Source organism: Aulonocara sp. 'chitande type north' Nkhata Bay, linkage group LG10, assembly GCF_057382095.1.
Source record: "Aulonocara sp. 'chitande type north' Nkhata Bay isolate Kocher_YH1m ecotype deep benthic linkage group LG10, A_spYH_male_GT1.1, whole genome shotgun sequence".
Taxonomy (NCBI): Eukaryota; Metazoa; Chordata; class Actinopteri; order Cichliformes; family Cichlidae; genus Aulonocara; species Aulonocara sp. 'chitande type north' Nkhata Bay.
The window spans coordinates 23340534-23352615 of NC_141353.1; the positions used below are offsets into that span (position 1 = coordinate 23340534).

General features: G+C 45.9%; 1 protein-coding gene across 3 annotated transcripts in view; it reads right to left on the reverse strand.

Annotated features, from left to right (window-relative positions):
* LOC147320926 (rho GTPase-activating protein 26-like) overlaps window positions 1–12082 on the reverse strand; it is an 88898-nt gene that overhangs the window by 33950 nt on the left and 42866 nt on the right. For all 3 annotated transcript variants that reach the window (XM_086309183.1, XM_086309185.1, XM_086309184.1), the window contains exons 4-8: window positions 6458–6519; window positions 6167–6238; window positions 2152–2253; window positions 1928–2038; window positions 1497–1601 (exon numbers count right to left, since the gene is read on the reverse strand). In XM_086309183.1, coding sequence (XP_086165309.1) covers window positions 1497–1601; window positions 1928–2038; window positions 2152–2253; window positions 6167–6238; window positions 6458–6519 — 452 coding nt within the window. The remainder of the gene's footprint in view (window positions 1–1496; window positions 1602–1927; window positions 2039–2151; window positions 2254–6166; window positions 6239–6457; window positions 6520–12082) is intronic.

The window sequence follows — 12082 nt, forward strand, 5'->3', positions numbered from 1 at the left end:
CATGCAGATCTTCTCGAGAGCAGTGATGTTTTGGGGCTGTCGCCGAGCAACACGGACTTTCAACTCCCGCCACAGATTTTCTGTGGGGTTGAGGTCTGGAGACTGGCTAGGCCACTCCAGGACTTTCAAATGCTTCTTACGGAGCCACTCCTTTGTTGCCCGGGCGGTGTGTTTTGGATCATTGTCATGTTGGAAGACCCAGCCTCGTTTCATCTTCAAAGTTCTCACTGATGGAAGGAGGTTTTGGCTCAAAATCTCACGATACATGGCCCCATTCATTCTGTCCTTAACACGGATCAGTCGTCCTGTCCCCTTGGCAGAAAAACAGCCCCATAGCATGATGTTTCCACCCCCATGCTTCACAGTAGGTATGGTGTTCTTGGGATGCAACTCAGTATTCTTCTTCCTCCAAACACGACGAGTTGAGTTTATACCAAAAAGTTCTACTTTGGTTTCATCTGACCACATGACATTCTCCCAATCCTCTGCTGTATCATCCATGTGCTCTCTGGCAAACTTCAGACGGGCCTGGACATGCACTGGCTTCAGCAGCGGAACACGTCTGGCACTGCGGGATTTGATTCCCTGCCGTTGTAGTGTGTTACTGATGGTGACCTTTGTTACTTTGGTCCCAGCTCTCTGCACGTCATTCACCAGGTCCCCCCGTGTGGTTCTGGGATCTTTGCTCACCGTTCTCATGATCATTTTGACCCCACGGGATGAGATCTTGCGTGGAGCCCCAGATCGAGGGAGATTATCAGTGGTCTTGTATGTCTTCCATTTTCTGATGATTGCTCCCACAGTTGATTTTTTCACACCAAGCTGCTTGCCTATTGTAGATTCACTCTTCCCAGTCTGGTGCAGGTCTACAATACTTTTCCTGGTGTCCTTCGAAAGCTCTTTGGTCTTGGCCATGGCGGAGTTTGGAGTCTGACTGTTTGAGGCTGTGGACAGGTGTCTTTTATACAGATGATGAGTTTAAACAGGTGCCATTCATACAGGTAACGAGTGGGGGACAGAAAAGCTTCTTACAGAAGACGTTACAGGTCTGTGAGAGCCAGAGATTTTCCTTGTTTGAGGTGACCAAATACTTATTTTCCACCCTAATTTACAAATAAATTCTTTACAAATCCTACCATGTGGATTCATGGATTTTTTTTTTCACATTCTGTCTCTCACAGTTGAAGTGTACCTCTGGTGCAAATTACTGACCTCTGTCATCATTTTAAGTGGGGGAACTTGCACAATCGGTGGCTGACTAAATACTTTTTTGCCCCACTGTATCTGCTGTTTGCACTGTGGAGACATGTTTTCCTTATAGGAGAAATAACAGGAAGTACTCATCAGGTGATTTTAAGGTCAATTTGGGTCATGGTTAAGATTATGGTTAGACAAGTAGTAAATATGGTTAAGACTAGAGAAAGTCTTCAAAAAATGATATAATGCCCCATTGATACACTACTGTATGTGTGTGTGGTGTGTGTACTTGATCTTACATTCTGTATGCTGATGGTGAGGTCGGTCTTGAAGTGATTAAAGTCCTTTGCCAACTCGTAGCCATGGTGATAGTAGGTGAAAAGGCCTTGAAGAAATGCCAACAGCTACAGGAAGAAGAAAAAAAAACAGAATGAAGGTAAAGATTTAAAAAAGATGAACAACACGGGGATAGGGGAAAATGTACATCAGAAAAAATGAATGCACGTGTCTGAGTGGAGGAAAGAAAACATAACAGGAAGACTGAGCAAGAGGTTGACAATTTAGAAGAAGTAAGGGAAAACAGGGAATACCTCAACAAAAGTTAGCACTGAGTAGCTAATGTGCTTGGTTATCTTAAAGTGTGACTATAACACAAATCACTGCTACAAAAAGAAAGTTTGTGTGCAACATCTTTAAAGAAGAAGAAGAACTTTTTTTAGTAGCATCTTACAGGCTCCACAAAGTCAAACATCTTCCTCTCTTGGACTTCCTGCACCTTGAAGACGTATTCCAAAGAAACCTCGTAGAAATGCTGCCTCACGTTATCTACCTGGTTGTCCGCCTACAACAGAGAAGGAAATTAAGGAAACTGACACACCGATAATCAAGGGTTACACGTAAAACCTGCTCGCTCAGAGAAACCAGCAAGGTCTAAACTCAGACACGGCATCTTACCTCAAGTAGATGTGCCTCTTTCTTCTTTGCTGAGAGGCTAAGGTGCTTTTCCAGTACTGCACAATACTTCTCCGTCTCTTTGTCATATTTTTTCTTGGCGTCCTGTCACAGGGGGGAAAAATTAAAAATAAAATACAAATCTTTTGACTGAGTTTAACGAAACTGTCTCAACACTTGTACCGGGGAGTTTTTCCTCCAGTTTTAATAAACCAACACATGTACTGTAGTATATTTTAGCAGTTATCTGCAGTCAGGATTTGAGAACAGGGAGCACAGCCAAACTTCATATAATGCAGATTTCTTTTAGCTTTCTAATAACAAATTCCCTTTTTTTAGGGAGTAAAGCAATGAATATTTTCCTCCAGGGAGCACAGCTGGTTATTAAACAACAGACTGTTTCATCAGAAATGAGATCAGCGACATGAGAGACAGACATGTTTTGATAGATGATGAGCCTGGGACAGAGAGCTCAGGGTGTGTGTTTATGGAATGAAAGCAACAGAAAGAAACTGTTACACAGGCAATGTTGGAATTACCAGTCAGATTAGGATCATTAAACTTAAAAACGTGTCACTTCAACAGGAAGATAGAGATAGCAGTACAGTAAGACGCATAAAGAGAAACCAGCCTGTTAATCTTATTTACTTTTGAAGCAACAAACTGGGGTATGAGAGAAGTGCTTACTGAATGTGAATACTTGACACTTCTGTTCTAAATGATATATATACACAAGACAAAACAATATATATTCAATTGTTTGGTCATTAAACAAAAAATAACTTGGACTTATTTCAAAAGTCAAAGAGAAATTTCTGAACATCAGTGAGCCGCATGTGCATTTGCTGATTTCATTTTGCCTTTATTATTCCTTTTAACCATTTCTTTAACAACGCTGGAACTGGCACTAAAATAATACGATGTGTACTGTAAGATGATCTCTGCTCACTGCCGAGCTGGTTTCAGCAACAAGAAGCTGAGTGCTCTTGGCCAGAGGAGGAACAGACAGCAGCTGCGGAAAGCATCAGAAATGATGAACGCCCCTCTAAACAACAAGGCCTCTGTTTAAAGTCTGCCTCTCTGATTTGTCATATTCTCTGCGGAAATCATGTCTGAAACGAGTGTCGTGGCAGCCCTCTCCCATGTGTTCATTATTAGAGATTTCATTACAGCCTTTTGAAAAATTTGAAACTAAAAAAAAAAAAAGACAGGCTTCCTTTGTGAAAGGAATTCATTTGCGTGAGACAAATCATCAGGAAAGGTTTTATAACATTAAAATGACTTGTTTCTATTTTCCCTAACGCTTGGGTTAAAAAGTTAAAGGTGTTAAACTTCATTTACTTTAGGTTACTTCCACCCTCAGCCAGCAGGTGGCAGTGTCTTCACAGTATGATAAAATGTCTTCCTTTTTTATTTATTTAATTTTTCCCAGAAATATAAGGTAATTGAAAATGTTTTGATGCAAGACCATACCCCACCAGACTGACTCATCACAGATCAAATCAGGTTCTTTTGCAACAGTTACATAGAAGTCCCAGTCAAATCTAAAGCCAACAAATGCACCAACAATCCTTTGTTTACAAGACGTGCATTATTAAAACACACCTTTTTAACAAAAGCAGCACTTGCTGTCACTCGCAGCAACTTGGAATGACTTTAAAGTGGATAACTGACAACAAACACAAGAGCAAAGTGATTCCTGACAACGTATTCTCAACAACTAAAAGGATTTCTGGAAATGATGATGTTCTCAGTGCGTTTTAACAGAAATCCGTCATTGTTGCATGAGTGAAGTATTTTTATACAAAAAGACCTTGAATTGCAAACAGCATTTTTTTTTTTAATTTAGTCTTACACTTAAGCTCTATGTAAAGACTTCTTGTCTAATGTTTCCTACTGGCTGCAGTAATCTGATTGGTGTGAATTCCTCTGTGAATAAGATTAGAATCTGAACCTTGAGTTTTCCTTAAATAAACTGTGATGTGTAACCCCCCCCACACACACACATTTTAAACATATTTATCTTTTATCTGTTAGCCATTCGCTGCTATTTTGGTCAAACTGGTCCCGTGCAAGACGGCTGCCAGCTCTGTAGCTTTGGGACAAGGTGAAACTGTGCCAGGCCAAGATATTATCGGTTCTTTTGGGGCTAAACTAGGATTAGTGCATCACTCGCGGTGACTTAACTGAAGTGATTATGCTTCACACTTTAATCTGACCATAATGTCAAAATCAGACAGTGACCTGCAACATGGGCATGTTTTAATAGATCATGTACTGATAAAACACTGAATGCATCAGGGGAACCCCCTGCCGCCCTATGGCTAATGACAGCATGGAGCAAGCACACCATGACCCTATATAAGGAGATTAAAGACGCTGGGGCGTGGTATATTTACCGCACAGGGACCGGCGTTATTTAAAAATGTACAGTTCAGTGTTCATCCTTTATCTTTTTAAAGGATTTCTATTTTTCTGGAGTGTGAAAAAATAAAAATTAACACAATCATAACATCAAAAAACTTTGTATACTTATGTTTTACTTCTATAGAATAAGAAGCAAATGAAGAGATTTAAGCACACTTTTAAAAAAATAGATAAATAAATCACACACAGACCTGCTAGAGGGAGCCCAGCCTGCATGTAAGAGGGAATCAGTGATTTATGGCAGCATTTATGTCTTCCTCTAATCTCTTATCCAGGTCATTTAGTAATGGTTCAGACCTTAACATACACCCATCACGTAAGGAGAGGGAGACCCTGAGCCTCGTGTGAAGTGTGCTGCCTTTTATTCCAAGCATACATGAAAAGCACCTATTGTGTCACTGTGCAGCGGTAACAACAACTGTAACTAAACTCATGTGTTTGAGTTCCAAACACGAAATTTTATCATCAAAATAAAATCTTTAAGCATTGTACTTTATATTTCTTCTATTCTATCATTGGTGTATTTGGAAATTCTTAAAGGCTGTCCTGTATTCTGAACCATCTCTCTACAACTCTACAAACTATATAGCCAATTTTTTTAAAAATGCATCGAGACACTCTCTGGTAAATATAGTATAATTATAGTATATTATTGTATTAAAGTCAGATATTATGCAGTAATGCTAACCAGGTGAGTAAACTGGAGTGTTTCTCTGGATTAAAAATCTTGTACATGCATCTACTCTAACAGTTTCTGCAAATTATTCCTAGAGCATCAGACACACATGTAGTCCAAAGTCTTGGGCCGCTGAAGGTTCTTACCCTAGATCAGCTATAATGCCATGATCTTACCAAGCAACTGCCTAGCAATGAGCTAAAATATCACGTTTTTAGTATTTACTCACCTGTAAAGGATTTGTATTGTGTTTATTTTGTGAGAAAAGCTGAATTTTGAATGATATATTGTGACACCATCACACTGCTCAAATGACCCGTTTTTAGACTTTATGCACGTACAGCACCTTATATGAAAATGTGCTATTGCTTTAATTTTACAACAATAACGTCTTATTCATATCCGCATATACTTAATTATGCATGATATACTACGATATTATCATGCTGCCAGGCTACCACCTATCAATTGGCTTAAATGACCTCTTTTCAATGTATAAACAAAATCCACCTCCTCTAATCATTTAAATTTTCTAAACGTGATTACATATTGCGGTTTACCAACAGCTAAACAGGCCAGACAATGGGCGTGTATTAGTTGTGGTAAAGCAAAGTTTCAAAATCAAAGGCATTGCATTCACGAGTTAATGTGAAACTGTATGCATGTGTCCCTGGCAACTAGCAAAAGGCACAAAAAACAATAAAAACGAGAACAAAAAAAAGAGAGAAAAATCTGAATGTTTTTCTGATCTGTATGTTTTGAGTAGGTGCTGTCTGACACAGATCCTTTAATAGCTCCAGGAGCACTAAAGGCCATTATTGATTTATTCTTCATGCTAGCATACATGTATCAATACAAACCCACAGCTCATGTACAGTTAAAAGTCATTTCTGTGTGTACTGTCACCCTTCTTACCTTGGCTGCACTGATTTGCTCTTTCCTGAACCGCTCCAGCGGCAAAATTAACACATCATTGGCATTCTCGATCTACAAGGCAGATATACACACCATAAAAATCCATGTTACAGACACGCCAGTATACACCAGGTATTTTAATATTTGTATCATTTGTACCAGCAGTTTCTATCACAGCCGCCAGTCATTTTCTGGAGAGGACTAATGTTTCCGTGGTTATAAAAGACCAAACGTTCACTCTCATTAAGAATAACCTATAATATAGACAATATAGCTAGGTAGGTCACTCACCATTCGTGTCCGTTCATCCTCCAGGTTCTGTAAAACTGCTGCAAACTCCTGAAGTGACTTGGCTAGGGACAGTCATGTTGGTAGATGGGGTGAACGAGAAAGAGACAAAAGAGATCATTGAAAATAAAAATGAGGCAGAAAGGCAAAGCACTGCTATTTTTAATGCTGATAAAGAGCGAGACAAAAAAAAAGATGCAAGGGAAAAGCATCGAACAGAATACAGCTATCGGGGAGTAAAGAGGTTAAAGGTGCTTTGTTTCTGCTTCGGTACCACTTATTTAGAGGTTTCGAAATGTTTCTAAACTCACGACATAGCAGATTGTCATGGTCCTGGGCCATGTGGGCCCAGTATTCTTAGTTTTTTGTATTCTCGTATTTCGTTCCTTATTTAGGCCATGTCTTCTGAGTTGCCCTGTTGTGTTGTTCCCCAAGTGTTTTTCCCTTCATGGCTCTCTCCCCCCTGTGTGCCCTCTATGTATTGATGAGCCCTCGTCTCCCTTTGTGGTTGTTTCATGTTTCCCCAGCCCGTTATGTCTGTGTTTTCCCCGTGCTCTCTCTCCTCCTGTCGGAACCTCTGTGCCTCTACATGTCATGTTCAGTTCACCCCGCCCTGTCTCGTTATGATTATCAGTGTCACCTGTGTTCCCCGTGTGTGCCCACTTTCCTCGTTTACCCTCTGTGTATTTCTGTCTGAGTCTCCCTCTGTTCGGCGTCGTGTTCTCCCTCATGTTGTGTGGATCTCCCTGTGTCTCTCTGCGCATGTTAGTTTACTTTTCCCAGTTTAGTTTTGTATTTCCTATGTTCTGCCATTCCAGCATTAAAGCTGTGATTTTGAGTTCATCCCCGTGTCTGTGAGTTTTGCGTTTGGGTCCTCCTCCTGCCTGCCACACAGCGATCCATGACAGAAGAACACGACCACAACATGGACCCAGCAGTTCACAACCCCTCCGCGGACCGACAGTACGACGCGACCATGCCGGACCCAGCGACACAAAGACTGGAGATTGTCCGGACAGTGGAGTCGCTATGCGACAAGTGGCTGCACTGTTCCAGTGAGGAGGAACGGGAGGAGTTCGCCCGCCAGGTAGGGGTGTGCGTGTCTGTGTTCCCCTGGTTATGGGAGACGCTGCACCCCCTCGTCAGCGACCTTCTCGTCTCCGCTCTCCGACTCCGTCCGCAGCAGCAGCGGCCCGGTGGGCGTGCACCTTCACCAGAGCCGTGCCATCGCGCCGTTGCCCCGCCGCCTCATGAGCCTGTGGCGGTCAGAGTCGAAACGGTGAGGCTCACCACGGACACACCATTGGCTCACACTTCATCAGCTTCCGCATCTTCGCCACCGCCTGCCTGCACGGAGATGCCCGAGGCTGTTGACTTCGGTGAGGAGGAGCGGCAGCAGGTGTTGCGGGCTTATCGGGAGGACGAGCTCCGGTGGAAGCCCTGGCTCATCTCGGAGCAGGACCTCTCACCTGCTGCACAGCCTACCAGCCGCTCGCCGTCTCCAATCCACTTAGACTTTACTTCGCCTGCCTCATTTCTGGCAAGGATGTGGGCGGACGACCGGGAGATCGCCGCTACATCACCCCCTGCATTGGTGCCATCAGCGCCCATCGCGCCAGCTACCAGAAGGGGGCGGCGCCGGCGCCGCCGTGGCACCGCATTAACTCCGGAAATCATGGAGCCCAGTCTCTGTGAGCAGCAGCAAGCAGCTTGCACCCACGTAGAGGAGGAGCTCCGGAGAAAGCCGTGGCCTACCCCCGATTGTCAGCACATCTTTCGGGGAACACGCCTGGCTCTCGGGGGCCCTCGGAGCCGCCAGGGTCTGCAGCCTCTCACAGTTCAGTTAGCTCCCTCGCAGCCACCCTCAGTTCAGTTAGCTCCCTCGCAGCCGCCCTCAGTTCAGTTAGCTCCCTCGCAGCCGCCCTCAGTTCAGTCAGCTCCCTCGCAGCCGCCCTCAGTTCAGTCAGCTCCCTCGCAGCCGCCCTCAGTTCAGTCAGCTCCCTCGCAGCCGCCCTCAGTTCAGTCAGCTCCCTCGCAGCCACCCTCAGTTCAGTCAGCTCCCTCGCAGCCACCCTCAGTTCAGTCTCCAGTAGCTCCAGTGCCGCCTGTAGCGCAGGCCCCAGTAGCTCCAGTGCCGCCTGTAGCGCAGGCCCCAGTAGCTCCAGTACCTCCTGTAGCCCAGTCCCCAGTAGCTCCAGTACCTCCTGTAGCCCAGTCCCCGATAGCAGTACGGTCCGCTGGTCGGCTTAACATTCAGCCAGGGGTCTCAAAACTCTCTGGCTCTGCATCAGCTCCTGCTGGGAGCTCGGATGAGCTCATCCAGGACTCTGCGGCTCCCACGCCGCCATCTACCTCGTCAGCTGGAGGGTCCGAGGGGCCCGTTCAGCCTCCTGTCTCCGCTGGAGGGTCCGAGGGGCCCGTTCAGCAACCTTCCTCGTCAGCTGGGGGTTCAGGAGAACCGCACCAGCCTCATGCCACGTCCGCTGGAGGGTCCGAGGGGCCCGTCCAGCCTCCTGTCTCGTCCGCTGGAGGGTCCGAGGGGCCCGTCCAGCCTCCTGTCTCCGCTGGAGGGTCCGAGGGGCCCGTTCAGCACCATGCCACATCAGCTGGAGGGCCCGAGGAGCCCGTTCAGCACCATGCCACATCAGCTGGAGGGCCCGAGGAGCCCATCCAGCCACCTTCTGCTACACCTGGTCCAGCCTGTGCTTCGTCGGCTGCAGCCTCAGAGCCTTCGTCAGCTGCAGCCTCAGAGCCTTCGTCAGCTGCAGCCTCAGAGCCTTCGTCAGCTGCAGCCTCAGAGCCTTCGCCTGGTCCAGCCTCAGAGCCTTCGCCTGGTCCAGCCTCAGAGCCTTCGGCCTGTGCTTCGTCTGGTCCTGTGCCCACCGGGCCATGGCCAGCACGCCTGACACTGGAGAGCCGCCGCTGCCTTCCGCGCGCCGGCCCCCTGAACTGCTCCGTCGTCTCCTCCGCCGCTGCCTTCCGCGCGGCCGGCCTCCGGACCAGCTCTGCCACCTGTGCCACCCGCCTGGTCGGCCCCCCGACCGTGTGACCCGGGAACTCTTGTTCCTGTGGGCTCTGGGTCGGCCCCCTGAACTTTATTTTGACTATGGTCGTGTGCTCCCGTGTTTTCTGTTGTTTATTTTGTTTCCCGTTCTGGTCCCTCCGTCCTGGTCCCCCGCCCCCCGCCCTGGGTGGGTTGTTTTCTGTTTTTGTTTTTGTTTCTCGGGTTTGGGCTGTCGGGAGCCAGCCCTTTAGGGGGGGGTGGTGTCATGGTCCTGGGCCATGTGGGCCCAGTATTCTTAGTTTTTTGTATTCTCGTATTTCGTTCCTTATTTAGGCCATGTCTTCTGAGTTGCCCTGTTGTGTTGTTCCCCAAGTGTTTTTCCCTTCATGGCTCTCTCCCCCCTGTGTGCCCTCTATGTATTGATGAGCCCTCGTCTCCCTTTGTGGTTGTTTCATGTTTCCCCAGCCCGTTATGTCTGTGTTTTCCCCGTGCTCTCTCTCCTCCTGTCGGAACCTCTGTGCCTCTACATGTCATGTTCAGTTCACCCCGCCCTGTCTCGTTATGATTATCAGTGTCACCTGTGTTCCCCGTGTGTGCCCACTTTCCTCGTTTACCCTCTGTGTATTTCTGTCTGAGTCTCCCTCTGTTCGGCGTCGTGTTCTCCCTCATGTTGTGTGGATCTCCCTGTGTCTCTCTGCGCATGTTAGTTTACTTTTCCCAGTTTAGTTTTGTATTTCCTATGTTCTGCCATTCCAGCATTAAAGCTGTGATTTTGAGTTCATCCCCGTGTCTGTGAGTTTTGCGTTTGGGTCCTCCTCCTGCCTGCCACACAGCGATCCATGACAGCAGAGTAATTAACTGGAAATGAAACCGCAACTTAAAGGGTTTGTTTCTATGGTGCTTTCACAGTCAGCATGGATCGGTGCAAGGTTACCCCATTCACTGGCAAACGAGCCACAGCTACATTGTTCAGGTCAGAGTTTCCACTTCAATTGCCTCTGACCCTGTCCAACACTTCACACACACGAACACACAGACTTGTTCTTCAGGCACACTGAGCGCACCTCAAGTAATTGAAGAGTGTGCCTGCAGAACATGTGTTCCGAACATGTGTTCCTTATGCACAGGCATGCAGAAATTGTATGCGCACTGTGATAATCCATTCCACAGTTATCCATTTTATCCTCATTAACATCAAACTTCATGTTTCTGTAAATTATAGGTTTTGTATTTGGCTATTAAAAAGTAGGTGCAGGCCTTAAACGTCCAGGTTTGAGTGGAATCTAATGGCAGAAATGTGATATAATTGTAGTTGTGTTTTAATTAGCGTAGAATTGAATTTTTAGTGTAGGAGACAATTTTTCATTGCCTCAGAATAAGCTCTTTATCTACAGAGCCTGCAGGTACACGTCCAGGTGCTTCTATAGAAGCCCAGAATGGACAAACCATACAGAGGGCCTTTTCCATTTTGTGTTTTAGCACCAACTCTAGCATCACCAGAACACAGAAATTAATCAGGGTGCAATCTGTACTGTCAGCTGACACTACACCCTACACATGGCTTCTTTCATCCATTATTAGTCCAAGTACAGATAACCAGACCACAGCCCTCCCTCCCCTGTCACCTACTTTAACTGTTCCAAGGGGACATCAAAGCACTCCCAAGCCAGCCGGGAAATGTAATCTCTCCAATGTGTCCTGGGTCAGCTCTGAGGTCTCCAGCTACAGGGACAAGCCCAAAACACAGCACCTCGGAAGCATCCCAATCAGATGCCCAAACCACCTCAACTGGCACCTTTTGATGTGGAGGAGTAGCAGCTCTACTCTAAATTCCTCCCAAATGGCTGGGCTCCTCACTCTATCTAGGAGTGCTCAGACATCCTACAGAGGAAGCTCATTTCTGCCACCTGTGATCTGACACCCACAACTCACAGCCAAAGGTGAAGGTAGGAATGTAGATCAACTGGTAAACTGGCGGCTTTGCTTTCATGCTCATCTCTCTCTCCACAACAGGAAGGTACGACATCCAGATTACTGCTGACAATATGTGTGTCCATCTCCCCCTTCCTTCTCCCCTCACTTGTGAACAAGACCCTAAAATTCTTTAACTCCCACACTTAGAGCAGCAACTCAAGACTTTGAGGTGCTAATTCCCATCCCTGCTGCTTCAGATTTGGCTGCAAACCTCCCAACCACAAGCTGGAGGTCATCATTCAGTGAAGCCAACATAACCACATCATCTGCAGAAAGGAGAGATGACATCCAGAGAGAGACCACAGAATCTAACACCATCCACCCTGGGCTACAAATTCAGTCCATAACAATTATAACCAAAATCCATGACAGATGAAAGCCCTGGTGGCGTATAATACTCGCGTAAACAAATGTGTCCGACTTATTGAGACAATGCAGACAAAGTTCTTTCTACAAATAAATCCTGATGTCTTAAAAATAGTATAAAATTGTAATACGGCTCTTATTATGCAATCAAAACTTGACGATTAATCTAAACTCTTTCATGTTGACACATTGACGTAAATCAGTACCTATTGTTTTTTTCCACATTGTTCTAAGAGGACTTATTATAGCATCAGAGAGATGAAGATGGGTTTTGACATGAGTCT